Genomic DNA, 23,783 nt, shown 5'->3' on the forward strand with positions numbered 1-23,783 from the left:
ACCCGTGCACCCCACACAAAGCTCTTACCCGTGCACCCCACACAAAGCTCTCACCCATGCACCCCACACAAAGCTCTCACCCATGCACCCCACACAAAGCTCACACCCGTGCACCCCACACAAAGCTCTCACCCATGCACCCCACACAAAGCTCTCACCCGTGCACCCCACACAAAGCTCTCACCGTGCACCCCACACAAAGCTCTCACCCGAGCACCCCACACAAAGCTCACACCCGTGCACCCCACACAAAGCTCTCACCTGTGCACCCCACACAAATCTCTCACCGTGCACCCCACACAAAGCTCTCACCGTGCACCCCACACAAAGCTCTCACCCATGCACCCCACACAAAGCTCACACCCGTGCACCCCACACAAAGCTCTCACCCATGCACCCCACACAAAGCTCTCACCCGTGCACCCCACACAAAGCTCTCACCGTGCACCCCACACAAAGCTCTCACCGAGCACCCCACACAAAGCTCACACCCGTGCACCCCACACAAAGCTCTCACCTGTGCACCCCACACAAATCTCTCACCGTGCACCCCACACAAAGCTCTCATCCGTGCACCAGACACAAAGCTCTCACCCGTGCAACCGACACAAAGCTCACACCCGTGCACCCCACACAAAGCTCTCACCTGTGCACCCCACACAAAGCTCTCACCGTGCACCCCACACAAAGCTCTCACCGTGCACCCCAAACAAAGCTCTCACCCGTGCACCCCACACAAAGCTCTTACCCGTGCACCCCGCACAAAGCTCTCACCTGTGCACCCCACACAAAGCTCTCACCCATGCACCCGACACAAAGCTCTTACCCGTGCACCCCGCACAAAGCTCTCACCATGCACCCCACACAAAGCTCACACACGTGCACCCCACACAAAGCTCTCACCTGTGCACCCCACACAAAGCTCTCACCCGTGCACCCCACACAAAGCTCTTACCCGTGCACCCCGCACAAAGCTCTCACCATGCACCCCACACAAAGCTTCCACCCGTGCACCCCGCACAAAGCTCTCACCGTGCACCCCATACAAAGCTCTCACCCGTGCACACCACACAAAGCTCTCACCCGTGCACCCCACACAAAGCTCTCAACATGCACCCCACACAAAGCTCACACCTGTGCACCCCACACAAAGCTCTCACCCGTGCACCCCGCACAAAGCTCTTACCCGTGCACCCCGCACAAAGCTCTCACCGTGCACCCCACACAAAGCTCTCACCGTGCACCCCACACAAAGCTCTCACCCGTGCACCCCACACAAAGCTTTCACCTGTGCACCCCACACAAAGTTCTCACCGTGCACCCCACACAAAGCTCTCACCGTGCACCCCACACAAAGCTCTCACCGTGCACCCCACACAAAGCTCTCACCGTGCACCCCAAACAAAGCTCTCACCGTGCACCCCACACAAAGCTCTCACCCGTGCACCCCAAACAAAGCTCTCACCTGTGCACCCCACACAAAGCTCTCACCCGTGCACCCCACACAAAGCTCTCACCATGCACCCCACACAAAGCTCTCACCATGCACCCCACACAAAGCTCTCACCCGTGCACCCCACACAAAGCTCTCACCGTGCACCCCAAACAAAGCTCTCACCGTGCACCCCACACAAAGCTCTCACCGTGCACCCCACACAAAGCTCTCACCCGTGCACCCGACACAAAGCTCTCAACCGGGCACCCCACACAAAGCTCTCACCTGTGCAGCCCACACAAAGCTCTCACCTGTGCACCCCACACAAAGCTCTCACCGTGCACCCCACACAAAGCTCTCACCTGTGCACCCCACACAAAGCTCTCACCGTGCACCCCACACAAAGCTCACACCCGTGCACCCCACTCAAAGCTCTCACCCCTGCACCACACACAAAGCTCTCACCGTGCACCCCACACAAAGCTCTCACCCTGCACCCCACACAAAGCTCTCACCGTGCACCCCACACAAAGCTCTCACCCGTGCACCCCACACAAAGCTCTCACCCGTGCACCCCACACAAAGCTCTCACCGTGCACCCCACACAAAGCTCTCACCGTGCACCCCACACAGAGCTCACACCCGTGCACCCCACACAAAGCTCTCACCTGTGCACCCCACACAAATCTCTCACCATGCACCCCACACAAAGCTCTCACCCGTGCACCCCACACAAAGCTCTCACCGTGCACCCCACACAAAGCTCTCACCGTGCAGCCCACACAAAGCTCACACCCGTGCACCCCACACAAAGCTCTCACCTGTGGACCCCACACAAATCTCTCACCATGCACCCCACACAAAGCTCTCACCATGCACCCCACACAAAGCTCTCACCCGTGCACCCCAAACAAAGCTCTCACCCGTGCACCCCACACAAAGCTCCCACCGTGCACCCCACACAAAGCTCTCACCGTGCAGCCCACACAAAGCTCACACCCGTGCACCCCACACAAAGCTCTCACCTGTGCACCCCACACAAATCTCTCACCATGCACCCCACACAAAGCTCTCACCATGCACCCCACACAAAGCTCTCACCCGTGCACCCCAAACAAAGCTCTCACCCGTGCACCCCACACAAAGCTCTCACCGTGCACCCCACACAAAGCTCTCACCGTGCACCCCACACAAAGCTCTCACCATGCACCCCACACAAAGCTCTCACCCGTGCACCCCACACAAAGCTCTCACCCGTGCACCCCACACAAAGCTCTCACCGTGCACCCCACACAAAGCTCTCACCATGCACCCCACACAAAGCTCACACCCGTGCACCCCACACAAAGCTCTCACCTGTGCACCCCACACAAATCTCTCACCATGCACCCCACACAAAGCTCTCACCATGCACCCCACACAAAGCTCTCACCCGTGCACTCCACACAAAGCTCTCACCGTGCACCCCACACAAAGCTCTCACCGTGCACCCCACACAAAGCTCACACCCGTGCACCCCACTCAAAGCTCTCACCCCTGCACCACACACAAAGCTCTCACCGTGCACCCCACACAAAGCTCTCACCCTGCACCCCACACAAAGCTCTCACCGTGCACCCCACACAAAGCTCTCACCCGTGCACCCCACACAAAGCTCTCACCCGTGCACCCCACACAAAGCTCTCACCGTGCACCCCACACAAAGCTCTCACCGTGCACCCCACACAGAGCTCACACCCGTGCACCCCACACAAAGCTCTCACCTGTGCACCCCACACAAATCTCTCACCATGCACCCCACACAAAGCTCTCACCCGTGCACCCCACACAAAGCTCTCACCGTGCACCCCACACAAAGCTCTCACCGTGCAGCCCACACAAAGCTCACACCCGTGCACCCCACACAAAGCTCTCACCTGTGGACCCCACACAAATCTCTCACCATGCACCCCACACAAAGCTCTCACCATGCACCCCACACAAAGCTCTCACCCGTGCACCCCAAACAAAGCTCTCACCCGTGCACCCCACACAAAGCTCCCACCGTGCACCCCACACAAAGCTCTCACCGTGCAGCCCACACAAAGCTCACACCCGTGCACCCCACACAAAGCTCTCACCTGTGCACCCCACACAAATCTCTCACCATGCACCCCACACAAAGCTCTCACCATGCACCCCACACAAAGCTCTCACCCGTGCACCCCAAACAAAGCTCTCACCCGTGCACCCCACACAAAGCTCTCACCGTGCACCCCACACAAAGCTCTTACCGTGCACCCCACACAAAGCTCTCACCATGCACCCCACACAAAGCTCTCACCCGTGCACCCCACACAAAGCTCTCACCCGTGCACCCCACACAAAGCTCTCACCGTGCACCCCACACAAAGCTCTCACCATGCACCCCACACAAAGCTCACACCCGTGCACCCCACACAAAGCTCTCACCTGTGCACCCCACACAAATCTCTCACCATGCACCCCACACAAAGCTCTCACCATGCACCCCACACAAAGCTCTCACCCGTGCACCCCACACAAAGCTCTCACCGTGCACCCCAAACAAAGCTCTCACCGTGCACCACACACAAAGCTCTCACCGTGCACCCCACACAAAGCTCTCACCGTGCACCCCACACAAAGCTCTCACCCGTGCACCCGACACAAAGCTCTCACCCGGGCACCCCACACAAAGCTCTCACCTGTGCACCCCAGACAGAGCTCTCACCTGTGCACCCCACACAAAGCTCTCACCGTGCACCCCACACAAAGCTCTCACCTGTGCACCCCACACAAAGTTCTCACCTGTGCACCCCACACAAATCTCTCACCATGCACCCCACACAAAGCTCTCACCATGCACCCCACACAAAGCTCTCACCCGTGCACCCCACAAAAAGCTCTCACCGTGCACCCCAAACAAAGCTCTCACCGTGCACCCCACACAAAGCTCTCACCATGCACCCCACACAAAGCTCTCACCGTGCACCCCACACAAAGCTCTCACCATGCACCCCACACAAAGCTCTCACCCGTGCACCCCACAAAAAGCTCTCACCGTGCACCCCACACAAAGCTCTCACCCGTGCACCCCACACAAAGCTCTCACCGTGCACCCCACACAAGCTCTCAACCAGGCACCCCACACAAATCTCTCACCGTGCACCCCACACAAAGCTCTCACCGTGCACCCCACACAAAGCTCTCACTGTGCACCCCACACAAAGCTCTCACCATGCACCCCACACAAAGCTCTCACCCGTGCACCCCACACAAAGCTCTCACCCGTGCACCCCACACAAAGCTCTCACCGTGCACCCCACACAAAGCTCTCACCGTGCACCCAACACAAAGCTCACACCCGTGCACCCCACACAAAGCTCTCACCTGTGCACCCCACACAAATCTCGCACCACACACAAAGCTCTCACCGTGCACCCCACACAAAGCTCTCACCCGTGCACCCGACACAAAGCTCTCACCCGGGCACCCCACACAAAGCTCTCACCTGTGCACCCCACACAGAGCTCTCACCTGTGCACCCCACACAAAGCTCTCACCGTGCACCCCACACAAAGCTCTCACCTGTGCACCCCACACAAAGCTCTCACCGTGCACCCCACACAAAGCTCACACCCGTGCACCCCACACAAAGCTCACACCCGTGCACCCCACACAAAGCTCTCACCCCTGCACCACACACAAAGCTCTCACCGTGCACCCCACACAAAGCTCTCACCCGTGCACCCGACACAAAGCTCTCACCCGTGCACCCGACACAAAGCTCTCACCCAGGCACCCCACACAAAGCTCTCACCGTGCACCCCACACAAAGCTCTCACCCGTGCACCCAACACAAAGCTCTCACCCGGGCACCCCACACAAAGCTCTCACCTGTGCACCCCACACAGAGCTCTCACCCGTGCACCCCACACAAAGCTCTCACCGTGCACCCCACACAAAGCTCACACCCGTGCACCGCACACAAAGCTCTCACCCCTGCACCACACACAAAGCTCTCACCGTGCACCCCACACAAAGCTCTCACCGTGCACCCCACACAAAGCTCTCACCCGTGCACCCGACACAAAGCTCTCATCCAGGCACCCCACACAAAGCTCTCACCGTGCACCCCACACAAAGCTCTCACCCCTGCACCACACACAAAGCTCTCACCCGTGCACCCCGCACAAAGCTCTCACCGTGCACCCCATACAAAGCTCTCACCCGTGCACACCACACAAAGCTCTCACCCGTGCACCCCACACAAAGCTCTCAACATGCACCCCACACAAAGCTCACACCTGTGCACCCCACACAAAGCTCTCACCCGTGCACCCCGCACAAAGCTCTCACCCGTGCACCCCGCACAAAGCTCTCACCGTGCACCCCACACAAAGCTCTCACCGTGCACCCCACACAAAGCTCTCACCCGTGCACCCCACACAAAGCTTTCACCCGTGCACCCCACACAAAGTTCTCACCGTGCACCCCACACAAAGCTCTCACCGTGCACCCCACACAAAGCTCTCACCGTGCACCCCACACAAAGCTCTCACCGTGCACCCCAAACAAAGCTCTCACCGTGCACCCCACACAAAGCTCTCACCCGTGCACCCCAAACAAAGCTCTCACCTGTGCACCCCACACAAAGCTCTCACCCGTGCACCCCACACAAAGCTCTCACCATGCACCCCACACAAAGCTCTCACCATGCACCCCACACAAAGCTCTCACCCGTGCACCCCACACAAAGCTCTCACCGTGCACCCCAAACAAAGCTCTCACCGTGCACCCCACACAAAGCTCTCACCGTGCACCCCACACAAAGCTCTCACCCGTGCACCCGACACAAAGCTCTCAACCGGGCACCCCACACAAAGCTCTCACCTGTGCAGCCCACACAAAGCTCTCACCTGTGCACCCCACACAAAGCTCTCACCGTGCACCCCACACAAAGCTCTCACCTGTGCACCCCACACAAAGCTCTCACCGTGCACCCCAAACAAAGCTCACACCCGTGCACCCCACTCAAAGCTCTCACCCCTGCACCACACACAAAGCTCTCACCGTGCACCCTACACAAAGCTCTCACCCTGCACCCCACACAAAGCTCTCACCGTGCACCCCACACAAAGCTCTCACCCGTGCACCCCACACAAAGCTCTCACCCGTGCACCCCACACAAAGCTCTCACCGTGCACCCCACACAAAGCTCTCACCGTGCACCCCACACAGAGCTCACACCCGTGCACCCCACACAAAGCTCTCACCTGTGCACCCCACACAAATCTCTCACCATGCACCCCACACAAAGCTCTCACCCGTGCACCCCACACAAAGCTCTCACCGTGCACCCCACACAAAGCTCTCACCGTGCAGCCCACACAAAGCTCACACCCGTGCACCCCACACAAAGCTCTCACCTGTGGACCCCACACAAATCTCTCACCATGCACCCCACACAAAGCTCTCACCATGCACCCCACACAAAGCTCTCACCCGTGCACCCCAAACAAAGCTCTCACCCGTGCACCCCACACAAAGCTCCCACCGTGCACCCCACACAAAGCTCTCACCGTGCAGCCCACACAAAGCTCACACCCGTGCACCCCACACAAAGCTCTCACCTGAGCACCCCACACAAATCTCTCACCATGCACCCCACACAAAGCTCTCACCATGCACCCCACACAAAGCTCTCACCCGTGCACCCCAAACAAAGCTCTCACCCGTGCACCCCACACAAAGCTCTCACCGTGCACCCCACACAAAGCTCTCACCGTGCACCCCACACAAAGCTCTCACCATGCACCCCACACAAAGCTCTCACCCGTGCACCCCACACAAAGCTCTCACCCGTGCACCCCACACAAAGCTCTCACCGTGCACCCCACACAAAGCTCTCACCATGCACCCCACACAAAGCTCACACCCGTGCACCCCACACAAAGCTCTCACCTGTGCACCCCACACAAATCTCTCACCATGCACCCCACACAAAGCTCTCACCATGCACCCCACACAAAGCTCTCACCCGTGCACCCCACACAAAGCTCTCACCGTGCACCCCAAACAAAGCTCTCACCGTGCACCACACACAAAGCTCTCACCGTGCACCCCACACAAAGCTCTCACCGTGCACCCCACACAAAGCTCTCACCCGTGCACCCGACACAAAGCTCTCACCCGGGCACCCCACACAAAGCTCTCACCTGTGCACCCCAGACAGAGCTCTCACCTGTGCACCCCACACAAAGCTCTCACCGTGCACCCCACACAAAGCTCTCACCTGTGCACCCCACACAAAGTTCTCACCTGTGCACCCCACACAAATCTCTCACCATGCACCCCACACAAAGCTCTCACCATGCACCCCACACAAAGCTCTCACCCGTGCACCCCACAAAAAGCTCTCACCGTGCACCCCAAACAAAGCTCTCACCGTGCACCCCACACAAAGCTCTCACCATGCACCCCACACAAAGCTCTCACCGTGCACCCCACACAAAGCTCTCACCATGCACCCCACACAAAGCTCTCACCCGTGCACCCCACAAAAAGCTCTCACCGTGCACCCCACACAAAGCTCTCACCCGTGCACCCCACACAAAGCTCTCACCGTGCACCCCACACAAGCTCTCAACCAGGCACCCCACACAAATCTCTCACCGTGCACCCCACACAAAGCTCTCACCGTGCACCCCACACAAAGCTCTCACTGTGCACCCCACACAAAGCTCTCACCATGCACCCCACACAAAGCTCTCACCCGTGCACCCCACACAAAGCTCTCACCCGTGCACCCCACACAAAGCTCTCACCGTGCACCCCACACAAAGCTCTCACCGTGCACCCAACACAAAGCTCACACCCGTGCACCCCACACAAAGCTCTCACCTGTGCACCCCACACAAATCTCGCACCACACACAAAGCTCTCACCGTGCACCCCACACAAAGCTCTCACCCGTGCACCCGACACAAAGCTCTCACCCGGGCACCCCACACAAAGCTCTCACCTGTGCACCCCACACAGAGCTCTCACCTGTGCACCCCACACAAAGCTCTCACCGTGCACCCCACACAAAGCTCTCACCTGTGCACCCCACACAAAGCTCTCACCGTGCACCCCACACAAAGCTCACACCCGTGCACCCCACACAAAGCTCACACCCGTGCACCCCACACAAAGCTCTCACCCCTGCACCACACACAAAGCTCTCACCGTGCACCCCACACAAAGCTCTCACCCGTGCACCCGACACAAAGCTCTCACCCGTGCACCCGACACAAAGCTCTCACCCAGGCACCCCACACAAAGCTCTCACCGTGCACCCCACACAAAGCTCTCACCCGTGCACCCAACACAAAGCTCTCACCCGGGCACCCCACACAAAGCTCTCACCTGTGCACCCCACACAGAGCTCTCACCCGTGCACCCCACACAAAGCTCTCACCGTGCACCCCACACAAAGCTCACACCCGTGCACCGCACACAAAGCTCTCACCCCTGCACCACACACAAAGCTCTCACCGTGCACCCCACACAAAGCTCTCACCGTGCACCCCACACAAAGCTCTCACCCGTGCACCCGACACAAAGCTCTCATCCAGGCACCCCACACAAAGCTCTCACCGTGCACCCCACACAAAGCTCTCACCCCTGCATCACACACAAAGCTCTCACCCGTGCACCCCACACAAAGCTCTCACCGTGCACCCCGCACAAAGCTCTCACCTTGACCGAAATGGCTGACATTTGTCACTGACAGGGTGGACATTTTCTGCTCCGGCCCCGCTCACGCCGGACAGATCTTCATACCTGGGGAAATACAAAATATAGAGAAGATTCAGTCCTACAGAGGACAACAAGGAAGGCAGACATCAATATTCAAAGAGTGCACAAAAGACAAGACTCCTTCAAGAACACCAGCGGTAGGTTTCTACCATTTCTCCTGCTGACACTTTTTCCATGCCGCTACCAATCTTGGCACTTTGCTATACTTTTTAACTCTTTAACTTGTTAGGCCTTCAAATAAACAACAAATTTATTTTTAAACTTACTGGCATACGATATTCTTGTGCTGGATTTGTGGGCCTGCAGCAGTTATCCGCCCATGCCCCATTCCACCGCGGCTTGTGCCGTTTGTTGCGGAGGGCCAAGGGACCGGACACACTTGGTTAGTCCTTCGGGGTCAGTGGACAGCTGATGCTTGCACGAGACGCCCGACTCACTGCTACATAAGCAGCATGCCAGAGCGGACGCGCGAAGCGGGCGCGCCAAAGGCAAGCCCGTCTGCGCCCGTCCGCACGTGGACCGGGCCCAGGGACATTCCCCCTGTCCGTTCTCCACCAATATTGGGGCCCAGATTAAGCTATACGAGAGATACCCTTCTAAGCCTCAACTCACCTATGAAAGATCTTTGCCGGCAACTAGATCTCCCGAAGGAGCCAAAGGCGTGCCCATACGGGCTGCTCAAGCTTGAAACAGGCCTCGCTGACCTTCAGGAGACTCCTGAAGACCTGGCTCTTCGACCACTAGCAGCGGCCTCCCCCCCCCAGCGCCTTGAGACCCTCGGGGGTATGTAGTGCGCTTTACAAATTCTCTGATTGATTGATTGATTAATTGATACCTGCAAACACCTGCGCAAAAGTCTCTCCGAGGATTGCTCCTGAATGCGCGCTCTCTGATCAAACGCAATATTGAATTTGCAGAGTTGCTCGCAGCACGCGATATTGACATGGCTTTTGTCACTGAAACTTGGGCGGATAGTACTTCTGATCCTGAGCTCTCTCTAGCCACTCCTCAAGGTTACATGTTGTGAGTTGAAAAAATGTAACAGTAATTATGGAGCTGTGTCGCATAGACCCATGCTGAAGGCCTTCGATGCAATGATCCCTCCTCCAATGCACTATGGAGCAGATATTTTGTGTTAAGGAGGGAAATGCTCCCGGGACAGTGAGGCCGGGAAATGTGCTAAAACCCTCCTGTCATTGCCCAGCTCATCAATGATACAGGCCATTAGGTTAGAACTAGACTTGGTAGCACGGAACATACAGGCTCAAGTCAACTTATGTAGATTTTGGAAACGGCGAGGGTCAGGGGAAGAGGAGAAAGTGTCACATTGGTGTACGAGGGAGATTCAACAGAGTGAACTAAAGTGGCCAAGAGCAACAAGAAAGAAACTTTAATACATCTGTGACAATTTGAAGGTGAAAATTGACCCTGTGTCATTACTTATTGAAGAACAAAAGAGTGTTGTAAAACCCTTGGGGAAGGAAAGGTCTAGACAAATTGATATGGACTCCCTGACACAAAAAGAGTCAGTACATTTTATGTTAAATACCTGGAGAAAGGATAATTGGTACCCGTATTTAGACACATCACCAAACCAATGGTGCGAGTAGGCATTAATCCCGCGCGTGCAAATGAGAAAATAAAAAGTATATCAATGGACGGGGATGGTAAATGTACATGCGGGATAGGCATGAAATGTTCTCGTGTACATATCCTAACGGATTGTCAAAAATTGTTTGCTCTACGTCAATTGTTTTCACTGCCAGTCTTTTTAAAATACGGTATACGGTCAAGATTGCAAGCAATTGAGCTCCTCATTGATACGCAGTTTCTTGATATTGCTATTGCATTGGCAAAGTTTATCCAAGCCGCAAAGAGGTTCCTTATGGAATAGGAACTAAATGTAGAACTGTAGTTGTTAACCGCAGTTACTAAATGTTGAATTATGTTTTTGGATCTTGTTTTTATTCATTGATACTAGGAAAACATGTTTTATGACTCACAGAAATAATGCATTTGGAATAGACCCTGAAGCTGGTTTTATGGTTCTTTTATAGAATTTTTATTTATTGTGTTTTTAGCTGTTTTATGGTGTTTATGTAGTTTAAAGACCAATGGTCATTATAAACTTATTTTTGATGATGATGATAATACATGTTAACCAGAAATAACAGACAGGATAAGCGGAGAGGGGACTAGTGATTGTTATCAAGGACACACTGCTGATAGGAAGCGGTCCTGACTGCGAGTTGCTCTCATTCGGAATCACATTTCGCGAAAATTATCCATTCCATGGTACATTGTTGTATAGACCACCGGGGGCGAAAAATACATTTGAAGAGACAATCAGTCATATTATTGAATCGATCCTTGATTCTCAGGGTTTCTCTATCCTCGGCGATCTTAACTACCATTTAGAAAATGCAAACGACCAATATACAGTTTCGCTCCTGGAGTTGATGGCCAATGTCTCGATGCAACCGTTGGTTAAGCACTCAACTCATGAGGCCGGTCACACCCTAGATGGAATATTTACATCTAATCCTCAACTGAAAGTTCAGGAGGTCCTGCCAATCCCATGGTCAGACCATAAGGCCATTGGGTTTGTACTTACCTCTTCTCACCATCAGACACGCCCCCACTCCACCTATAGGACATTTAAAGGGCGTAATTGGAAGAATATCTGCCCACGGCGGCTGCAACTAACACTAGCATCTTCCAAACCGAACTTAATGCCCGAAGTAAAGGCAGCGACTAACAACTTCACTAACTAGGTTGAAGCAGCAGTAAACACTCTAGCTCCAGAAAAAACCTTCTCTAGTAAGCGCATGAAAAAACTACGCGGAAGCCGAAAAATCTGTATATACACCGTCTCTGAGCAAATATAAAAAAATTATCCTGGACTAAAAAAGTGGCTACTTTACAGAGGACATCAGGCAGGCTGCAACTCAAGTAAAATACTCTTTTCGACCTTAAAGGAATTAGTAACACTACCCACTCCACCAATAAAGCATAGCAGTGCGGCATTCTGCAATCGCAGATTTCTTTTAGGGACAAGGTGCTATCTATCTACGACTCCCTCACAGAAAAGAGTTTTGATCCTCAGGAGAATCACCCCCCCACACCTCCCCTACGACCTGGTCACGGTCTGAACTCCGTCATTCCACCCAACGCAGGACAGATCTCACATATAGTCAGATCAGTTAAATCGGGGGCACCATCAGACCCACGCCCTCCTAGAGTATTTCAACGGGGGCATCTGATGACATCAGCGAGCAGCTCGGCCTACTTTTTAATGAGATCCACAGGCCAGGTGTTTTCCCAGATGCGTGGAAGGAGGTTTCTATCCTCCCCCTGCTAAAAAAATCAAATCTGGATCCCAGTGACCACAATCATTATAGACCCATCGCAAGGATCCCGTTTCCAGCTAAGGTCCTGGAAAAGATCATAAACTCCCAACTCACGGCCTTCGTGTCCTCGGAAGATCTGCTGGATTGCTTGCTATACGGGTTCCGGCAAGGGCTCGGAGACGGCCCTGGTCATGGCAGCGGGAGGAGCTTCGCTCCACGCTGGATTCCGGCGCAAAGGCCGCCTTGATCCCATTGGGTCTTTTGTTGGCCTTTGACACCGTGAACCATCACATTCTCATCAAAAGGCTCCAGAAGGTGGGAGTCTCAGGCTCAGCACTGGGTCTGATCAAACCCTACTTCAACAACAGGTGGCAATTAATCCAGCTCAGCGACTCTTGTTCAGAACAATTGACACTTCCGTGTGGGGTGCCGCAGGCTCCTCACTGAGCCCCACTCTGTTCAATCGATACCTCACCCCCCCAGCTGATGTCATCAGGCAGTTTGGCTTCTCACTGGTGGGACACCCCCGCGCCGCACGGCCACCAGCTGCTGCGTGTGCCCCTCTGTGCCTGACTGCCTCGCCGCTGGCCTCGCGGCCGCCTTGCGTCTCCCTTTGCGCGCTGCTCCAGCTGTCTTGCCGTAATTTGTGCTTGTTTTTGCCAGAAGCCTGTGCTTGTTTTTGCCGTAATTTGTGCTTGTTTTACCATAAGTTTGTGCTTGTTTTAGCCGTAATTTGTGCCTGTTTTGCCGCAATTTGTGCTTGTTTTCTGTGACTTTTCATTTTTCTGTGCTAACGTTCCCTCTCCCCCCGTCTTCGATCTGTTCCTCCCCCCATCTGTGCCAGTAGTAGTATTATTGTTGTCTACCCTTTTTCCCGCCGCCCTCGCCGCTCTCCCTCCCCGCTTCCCGCCACCGCCAGTTGCCCCGCCCCTTTCTCTTTTTGTTCCCTCCCCGCTCCCGCCTCCCAGCTGCCCCGCCCACCCGCGCACTTGGCCTTATATGGCGACCGTGCGACGCAGGTGAGTGTGACCCACTTGTGGGACACCCCCGCGCCGCACGGCCACCAGCTGCTGCGTGTGCCCCTCTGTGCCTGACTGCCTCGCCGCTGGCCTCGCGGCCGCCTTGCGTCTCCCTTTGCGCGCTGCTCCAGCTGTCTTGCCGTAATTTGTGCTTGTTTTTGCCAGAAGCCTGTGCTTGTTTTTGCCATAATTTGTGCTTGTTTTACCATAAGTTTGTGCTTGTTTTAGCCGTAATTTGTGCCGGTTTTGCCGCAATTTGTGCTTGTTTTCTGTGACTTTTCATTTTTCTGTGCTAACGTTCCCTCTCCCCCTGTCTTCGATCTGTTCCTCCCCCCATCTGTGCCAGTAGTAGTATTATTGTTGTCTACCCTTTTTCCCGCCGCCCTCGCCGCTCTCCCTCCCCGCTTCCCGCCACCGCCAGTTGCCCCGCCCCTTTCTCTTTTTGTTCCCTCCCCGCTCCCGCCTCCCAGCTGCCCCGCCCACCCGCGCACTTCGCCTTATATGGCGACCGTGCGAACGCGCAGCGTTGACGCGCAGCGGGCGCGCCGATTGTGCGCCGAAGGCGCGCCAAAGGTAAGCCCGTCTGCGCCCGTCCGCGCCTGGACCGCGCCTAGTGCCAGGACCCCTGGCCCCCACCGACGGAAGCCGACCCGACGAACCTACACCGCCGCCGATCTCATCGCACTCAACACCGGCCGCATCCCAGGATGTCATCGAGCCGCCCCGAAGCACACCCACGGACCCTTCAGCTGCCACGCCTGCAAGTTCACCTGCATCCGGACCTTCCCTGCACCCGCCAAGCCGAACACCAGCAGCAACCACCTCAAGTGCATCCTGCTCAACACCCGCTCCGTCCACAGACACGCCGTAGAACTCTGGAACCTACTCGACACCACCGCCCCTGACGTTGCCTTCCTCACCGAGACCTGGATGAACGCCTCCTCAGCCCCCGACATCGCCATCGCCATCCCAGAGGGCTACAAGATCATCCGGAGGGACCGCACCGCCAACCTGACGGGAGGAGGCATTGCCATCATCCACAGAGACACCATCCGCATCACGACCAACACCAACGACACCCTAACCACCGCTGAACACCTGCACTTCCAGATCCACACCGACCCGAAGACCACCCTCAGAGGCACCCTGATCTATCGACCCCCGGGACCACGCACACATTTCAGCGAGGACATCACCGACTTCGTCAGCCCGCATGCCCTCCCCTCCGCCGACTACATCCTCCTGGGGGACCTCAACTTCCACCTGGAGAACAACAGCGACCGCAGCACCATCAGCCTGCTCGACAACCTCGCCAACCTCGGACTCAAGCAACTGGTGACCTCCCCCACCCACCTCGCCGGACACACACTCGACGCCGTCTTCTCATCCAGCAAAGACGTCACCTTCAGCCACGCGACAGGACTCCACTGGACGGACCACAGCTGTGTCCACTTCACCTTCAAAAGAACGACGATCCACCACCACCAGCAACAGGTTGCCCGAAGAAGCTGGAACAAGATCACAGCCGACCAGCTCACCGCCTCCCTGAGCCAGCACCCTCCCGCCAGCTCAGCGAACCCCAGCCAGGCCGCCGACAACCTCACGATGTGGATCAACAACTGCGCAGACGAACTCGCCCCTCTGAGAACCCCACCCCGCGGACCCTGCAGCAGAAAAACACCATGGTTCACCGACGAACTCAAGAGCTCCAAGAAGAACTGTCGAGCCCTCGAGAAAGTCTGGAGAAGGGAACCAACTACGAACAACATGACCACCCTCAAGCACGCCACCCGGAAACACCACCAACTGATCCGCGCCACCAAGAAAAATACTTACAAGGACCGGCTGGACAACAACGCACACAACTGCAAGGAACTCTTCAACATCGTGAAAGAGCTCTCCAACCCCAACGCCGCTAACAACGACATCACCCCGTCGCAAGACCTCTGCAACTCCCTCGCGTCCTACTTCCACAACAAGATCGCGGACATACACAACAGCTTCAGCAACCAACCAACGGAAGCCACAACCGCAACAACGCCACCCACCACCACCCTCCGCACCTGGACTCCGATCAGCACCGAAGACACCATCCGCACAATGAACTCCATCCACTCCGGATCTCCGACCGACCCCTGCCCTCACCACGTCTTCAACAAGGCCGACGCTGTCATCGCACCCCACCTGCGGGACATCATCAACACCTCCTTCGACACCGCCACCTTCCCTGAGAGCTGGAAGCACGCCGAACTCAGCGCCCTTCTCAAGAAACCCACAGCAGACCCCACCGACCTCAAGAACTACCGTCCCATCTCGCTCCTCCCGTTCCCGGCCAAAGTCATCGAGAAGACCGTCAACAAACAACTGGCCGCCTTCCTCGAGACGAATGGATCCCTCGACCCCTCACAGTCTGGCTTCCGAGCGAACCACAGCACCGAGACCGCCCTCATCGCTGCCACCGATGACATACGAACTCTGATGGACAACGGAGAAACAGCGGCCCTCATCCTCCTGGACCTCTCCGCGGCCTTCGACACTGTCTGCCACCGCACCCTATTACAGCGCCTCGGCAACATCGGAATCCAGGACAAGGCACTGGAATGGATCACCTCCTTCCTCGACGGCAGAACACAGAGAGTCCGTCTACCACCGTACAAGTCAGAGGCCACCGAAGTCATCTGCGGCGTACCCCAAGGATCCTCGCTGAGCCCAACCCTCTTCAACGTCTACATGAGCCCCCTCGCGACCATCGCACTGTGGTATATAAATAAATAATACCGGATCTATTTTTTAATGAATGAATGAATAACAGACAGCTCAATAAAATAAGAGTCAAGATTCGAGGTAGTAGGAGTTTCTGCAGGTTTATTACAGCATAAGGACAGGATCAGGACAACCTGCATAGGAACAGAGGTGACAGGGCCCAGCAGGACAACTGGGGCCCAGCAGCTGCCGGGGCTAGATCTGGGATGAGCGCGCTAACTTTTAATAACAATACATCGACTTATATACATAGCGCAAACACATAGCATTACATTGCAGTAGGCGTAGCAGTGGGTGGAGCAGAAGGCGTGACGCGTAGCAGTCGCGAGAGATAACAGTAAAAGTAGGTGTAACTGGGAGTATACATAGACATGTGATGCAAACGTAACAGAATATGTCATGAATGGGCGGAAACATAGGAGGGGGCTACCTAAGGAGCCGGGACCTCTAACCTGGTGGTGCGCGAAAACTGGCAATGACGTGTTACTAGGAGAAGCTGGGGGCTACGAACTCTGTGCTAGGAGCAGAGACTAGAGTCTGGAGGGTCGGAGCGACATGTGCCTGAACCCTATCTGGTATCTGATGTTTAGGGAACATGTTGATATAAACTAGAAGTCATGAAGGGAGAAGCTAACTTGACTCTAAGACTGGACCATGCATTATTCTACATGTAGTGCGTGATGAAGAATATTAAATGACCATTAATACAGTATTTCTCTAACGTGGAGCCGAATAGGCTAGACAATGACGGAAACTATTGATGCAGTTCAGTAGCTTAGGAATGCAGAAAAGAAGGACTGAACTGATAGCTGGAATCATAACATACTCTTGGCAGACTCAGAGGCAGAGCCAAGCTGCACCGGGCACTGCGAGGCAGGAAGTAAGTGAAGGGTCGAGGATACAGGTGGGGGCTGTATCGCTCCTTAGCGAGGCTTTTAGGAGACAGGAGCTGAATCTGATGTCCGGGCCCCTTTGAGGCCTAGAAACGGGGACTTTATAATGGAATAACGTGCACACTGAGAAACGTGGCAACATAACTTTACATAGGCCTGATATTCGTAGTATTCACGAGGACTGGAAACTGGCATACTAGAGGTGGACACAACTGTAATTGCGTCTTTAATCGGACATGGGGAATAACATATGCATATTGGTCATGCACACATAACATATGATGGATGAAGCGTAGGGACACAGAACATGGCAAAATTTACTTTTCCACATTCCCTCCTTGTCACTACGTTTCCATCAGGAAACATCAATATTCATGATACCATCTATCATTTCATACAGTACCATTTGCTCGTCTCGAATTGTCTTGGAACGGGATTTAGAACGGGGCTTGGGACTAGGAATACAAGAGGTAGCACACATGCTGCAAATCGCAGGGCCACATTGTATACAGAGGCAGCAGCTAAATATGATCGCTACTGCAATACCTAAAAAGGACAGGACTTTCCATCCCCATGCGGAAATTATATTCCAGAACCAACCGGACCATGTCCAGGTGCCTGGATCTTGGTGTAACAGATGGGCAATTTTATGGAGTCTGGTTATAGCTGAATAAACAGACGGCGCGTTATTTGGAATGAAAATGCAGCAACTAGATCCGATGACTCTACAGGCCCCGCCCCTATCGGCCAGTATGACGTCAAGGACGAGACGATTTTGCAAAACGACAAATCTCATAGCAGATTGTTCTTCGGTTAAGTTACCTAGAGCAGAGGCAGTCTCATTTACTACAGCTTCAAGGGTTCTTGTTAACCTACGGATCAGTTTACTATTCTGGACAGGTCCTACAAAGAAGAAGAAACCTTTATTGAAATCTGTATACTGTTCTAGAGTAGTTTCAGTATAATCGACAATTGGGGACTCCCTTCTATGTCTAATGTGTACTAGATGTGTGTTTCTGTGATAATCAGATGGGGCTAGGAAAACAGGTGGCAGTAGGAAAGCAATGTAACAGGTTCCCTCCCAATCGAGGGGCAGACGGACATATGCAGTTTGACCACAAATAAAATAAGAATGACGTGAAGCTTTGAAAACAGATTTCCCACTGTCACTATACTGGACAACAGTAGTACATTCACTATGTCCTACGTGTACAGAACCATAACTACGGACACATAATTCGCCTTTGACTGGTAGTACTGAAATAGCAGGTAAGTCTGGAGTAGTATCAGACTGAACATTCAGGACCATAAAATTCGACGAATAATTACCTAAATTATATACTTCATTTTCTAGATCTAAACCTGTTCTGTGGGGGAGACTTTGCTTGTCTGGGAAACATGTACTGTTAAGAAAAGACATATCTGTTGAGGATGACGTTAACGTGGACCATGCTCCACACGAACCATTGTGTGAGAATGGATAAGGAAAGAGTGGCAGAACTCCCTTCGGTGTCTGGAAAGGGGGGAGTCGACCACACACCCAACAATTAGTGGCATTGCTGGTCTGGTGTGAATAATGTAACATACGGATAAATGTGTTGTTGCGCATAGCGAGGCGGTAAGAATATTCGTGAGGAGGCAGATCACTAAACGTGTGTTCTACTGTAGCATTAGCAGACATATTTACATGAGGAACTGGAAAATACAGATAGAATGCATAGCTGGTGCAGGAAATCATTATGCTGATGAATAATACGAAACTCAGAAAAACGATACATTGAATTGAGTTATTACTGACTCTCTCACTATGGGGGTCTATTTTATACATGTCAGAAACAGTCTAACCGTTTCACCTAGGGGAGGACTTATACAATCAAACTGACTGACTTATTTTACTAGACCTGAGCTTTAACTTATACTCCTGCTGCGGAGTTTTCTCTAACAAGGGAGGGGTTGTAATAATGTCTTTTGCGGGACAGTCCTTTAAAACAATGTTCTGGCAATCTTTCAAATCCTGGGAAATGTTTTTAGAAACGGATTTCAATCCTTTGAAAAGTTTAATATGAGAAAGGTGGATCCATCCTTTTCTGCCTTCCAACTTGACGGCAGTACGGGTGGTCAAGAGGACCTGACGTGGCTCCTTCCAACGTGGTTCCAGCGGACTTGATCTGTCAAAATTTCTGATCATCACCAAGGAGCCTGGAACGATCTCGTGCGGTGCCACCTCGGTATTGTCTGGAAATGCGGCGGCAACCTGTGAACGACATGAGTTGAGGGCAGACATCAAGGAAGCTAGGTAATCTGTCAGCATATTACATGAAACATCGGTAATACTTCGGGGTCTAGGAGTACCCCACATGTTAGGGGGGCGGCCGAATACGACCTCATACGGGGACAGACCTGATCTGGAATGTGCGACCATGCGCATATAAAACAGGGCGACTGGCAGAGCTACTAGCCAGTCCACACCTTTTTCTTTACAAACTTTGGCAATACGGATTTTCAGGGTTTGATTATGTCTCTCGACCAGACCGGCTGCTTCAGGATGGCGTACACAATGAAACTTCCACTGGTACCCTAACAAAAGGGAAACGTGCTTCATTAACTCTGAGGAGAATGGCTGACCATTATCAGAATATACGACTCTAGGGAGTCCGTATCTAGGGAAGAATTCACGAACCAACTGTTTGGCAGTGGTCGCGGCTGTGTAATCTGGGACTGGATATGCTTCTGTCCACCTGGACAAAGCGCATACAACTACAAGGACATACTTGAAACCTCGACATCGCTCCATCTGAATATAATCCATCTGGAGGACCTCAAAAGGGTGGTCAGGGGGCTGGAAACCACCTTGTTCCACCGGGACACTTTTACCTGGATTAAACTGACAACATATCATACAGGTGCGGACTTTCTGCTTGGCTGCAGCTCGTAAATGCTTGTTGAACCAAATGTTCTGGATACTGTCTAACATAGCTTTTTCTCCTAAATGTGCTGGACTATGTGCGGTATTAATAATGACTTGAACCATAGAGTCGGGGAGAAAACCATGTGGCTCTACCCTTCGTTAACCATCCTTGATCTGTCTGGACCCCTCCTTGTTCAGACCATTTCTTGATTTCATCGGGAGTAGCGTGTAACTGTATATCTATGACGTCTTGTGTAGGGTCCTTAACTGTCATGCATGTGGTCGGATCTGGAGTATGTGTCATGTTAACTGGAATGTCTGGAGTCTGTGCTGTAAGCTTGGCTGTGCGATCTGCTAGATCATTACCTTGAGAAATAATGTCAGTAACTTTCGTATGTGCTTTGCACTTCATGATAGCAATAGATGTCGGTAAATGTATGGCATCTAACAGGGCTTGAATAAGGAGACCATGCTGAATCTTGGTTCCATGAGAAGTCATGAAACCTCTCTCCTGCCAGAGCACTCCGAAGTCGTGCACAACTCCGAATGCGTAACGTGAATCTGTGTAAACATTAACTTTCAGGTTCTTGGCATGTATACAGGCTTGTGTCAGAGCGACTAGCTCTGCTGCTTGAGCGGACAGGGTATCAATACGGTGTGTTTCAATAACTTCGGTGTCCGTAGTCACTGCATACGCGGCGACTAGTTCTCCTGTACTAGTTCTCATACATGAACCATCCACATAAAGTGTCAGGTCGGGATCTGGTAACGGAATGTCTGTCAGGTCTTGTCGTGGCTTTGTCGTAATGTTAACTACTTCCACACAGTCATGTGTGTCTGGATTTGAATTAACTGATGGTAACAGTGTAGCAGGATTCAGAACGTTGCAGCGTCTAATTTCTATGTGTGGCTGGAACAGTGTCAATTCATAACCTGTTAAACGTGCAATTGTCAAGTGCTGTGTTTGTGTTCGGTTTAAAAGAACTTCTACGGAATGTGGGACTTGTACTGTCAGGGAGTGTCCTAAAACTATGGAATCACTTTGTCTGATAGCTAGTGCTGTGGCTGCAACTGACTTGAGGCACGCAGGCAACGCCTGGGCGACTGGATCTAATGTGCTCGAAAAATAAGCACAGGGCTTGTATTGTCCTGCTTGATCTTGTGTGAGAACAGATAATGCTGTACCTTCGCGTTCAGTAACGAAAAGTGTAAAAGGCTTACTGTAGTTCGGTGTAGCTAGAACTGGAGCTTGACATAGGGCTTTCTTTAACTCGTTGAAACTAAGTGTATGGTCAGATGTCCAAGGGAGGACAGTCGATACGGCTGCCTCCTGTGTCGTTAACTGTATCAGTGGCTTGGCTAGAAATGCATACTGGGGAATCCATTGTCTACAATAAGAAGTAAGGCCGATAAAGGCACGTACCTCCTTCTGGGTTCTGGGCTGGGGAAGACTCGCTATTAACTGGATACGGTCGGGTGTCAACTGCCTACCCCTCTTGGACAGCAAGTGTCCTAAGTATACCACTTGCTGGACACAGAATTGAAGCTTCGAAGGTGACACCTTGTGCCCCATCTCGGCTAGAAAATACAAAACTGTAAGGGATGCTCGCTCGCAGTCACGTTCAGAACGGGCTGTGATCAGTAGATCATCGACATACTGGAGCAGGGCAGTGTCAGTTGGCATGTGAATATTGTCTAGTTGTCTCTTGAGTGCTTGACTGTAAATACTAGGACTTTCTGTGAAACCTTGAGGAGCGCGTGTGAACATATAGCTCCTTCCGTTTAAACAAAATCCGAAAAGAAACTGGCTGTCTGGATGAATTGGAACACTAAAAAATGCATTCTTGAGGTCTATGACAGTGAAGAACGTGGCTTCGGAATCAATGGCTGTTAACAGGGAAGAAATATCTGGGACAACTGGGTACTGCGGAATAATACATTTATTAAGCTCTCGTAAATCAATCACTAATCGATATACTGGGGGTGCATTTGGATCAGTACGTTTCATGACTGGAATGATCGGAGAATTACACACATTGGAGTCAGTTTCTACAACTACTCCTTGAGCCATGAGCTCGTCAATAATTTTGGATAAGGCTGCTACAGCCTCAGGTGGCAATCTGTACTGTCTGATTCGTGGTAACACTACACCTGGCTTGAGAGTCACACGATGGGGTGTGATTTGCATGTAACCTACATCAGTTGGACCTTGCGCCCATAAGTGCTGTGGAACATTAGACAATCTGGAATCAAAATCTCGTAATACATAGTGACCCTTAAAGTCACGTAGGAACAGACGTATTCCCTCTGGGGAACAGCAAATAACTGCACCTAACTCTTTTAGTGTTTTAATGCCTAATAGGTTTTCTGGACATGACTTAGTAAGTAACAGATCAGTAGTACGGGACAATGGACCTACTTCTAGAGTAACTGGCTTAGATATCTCATTAACTATTGGCTTTCCTGAAAATCCAAGGGAAACATTTCTTGAGCCTGAGAGCGGAGCCCCTGGAACTTCGGCATGACTAATTGTGGTCCTACTTGCCCCTGTATCGATCAAAAACTTTCTGTCTTTCCCTAATACTTGACTGTGAACATAGGGACCTTCTTGATCTACGGGTATCTCGATGAGAGGCAAGCCTACCTCCCTCTCTAGGCTGTTTCATGAATATGGCTGATACTCTGGATACTCAGACTGTGCATACTGATACATCTGTGATGTAACGTGCTGTGTTGCAGCAATAGGCTGCGGTGCGGGAACTGTCTGTTGTGCATTCTGTGACTGAGGAATCTGTGAAACTTGTTCTTGTCTAGGCGGACGTGGTCTTTCTTTAGTCTTACCAGTAGCTATGTTATGTTTCAGGACTGCACACTCGTTTATAAAATGACCTGGCTGTTTACAATAATTGCAGTTCCCTTTAACGGGAGCTGCAGGATGACTGGCTTGATTCGGACTCCTCTTCTGACTGTCTTGAGGAACAGATTGTGCAACTAGCACTTTCATTTTCGTGTCTTTCATACGTTTTCTTTCGTGTTCTTGCTCTTCCCTGATTCTGTTCTGGTGATACTGGAGCATCTGGAGCATCTGGGACGGAGTATTTGCTTGCCAGGTGCTTTCGACTTTCAAAACTCGATTTTTAATTTGTGGGCTTGAATTCTCGACTAATTTAGTAACGAAAAGATGAGGGTATGACTCACTACTTGTCTTGAGACCACTGTTAATACTGAAACATTTCTCAAATCTAGAATAAAAATCACTAATATCTTCATCTTGTTTCTGTTTACAGGCTGAGATTGCATCCCAGTCTTCTTTTCTCGTTGTCAATAATCTAGGTAAAACTTGAATCAATAATTCTGGTAATTCTTTACATTTATCTCCAAGACCGGTACCTGGTACTCGTGCCTTGTCTTCAGCTTCTAGAGCTGCCCAATCGATCTTTTTCTCTCCCACCTCCCATTCTTTTTCTTTTAACTTTTCATATACCCCTGCGGGCAGCAGGACTTTTAACATTTTAATGATATCTGGGTAAGTGTATTCTCCCATACGGAGCATGTCTTTTAATTCTCTATGGAACCCTGCTGGATCTTTGTCATGACAGGGAATTAATTTCT

The 23,783-nt window shown here is 52.5% G+C and overlaps 1 protein-coding gene across 3 annotated transcripts in view; it reads right to left on the bottom strand.

Annotated features, from left to right (window-relative positions):
- The window catches only part of NR1H3 (nuclear receptor subfamily 1 group H member 3), a 333,706-nt gene that overhangs the window by 127,837 nt on the left and 182,086 nt on the right, over positions 1-23,783 (bottom strand). For all 3 annotated transcript variants that reach the window (XM_078684465.1, XM_078684464.1, XM_078684466.1), the window contains one exon: positions 9,179-9,262. In XM_078684465.1, coding sequence (XP_078540591.1) covers positions 9,179-9,221 — 43 coding nt within the window. In that variant the 5' untranslated portion in view covers positions 9,222-9,262. The remainder of the gene's footprint in view (positions 1-9,178; positions 9,263-23,783) is intronic.

The sequence above is a fragment of the Lissotriton helveticus genome, chromosome 3_2, assembly GCF_964261635.1.
Source record: "Lissotriton helveticus chromosome 3_2, aLisHel1.1, whole genome shotgun sequence".
NCBI classification, from domain to species: Eukaryota; Metazoa; Chordata; class Amphibia; order Caudata; family Salamandridae; genus Lissotriton; species Lissotriton helveticus.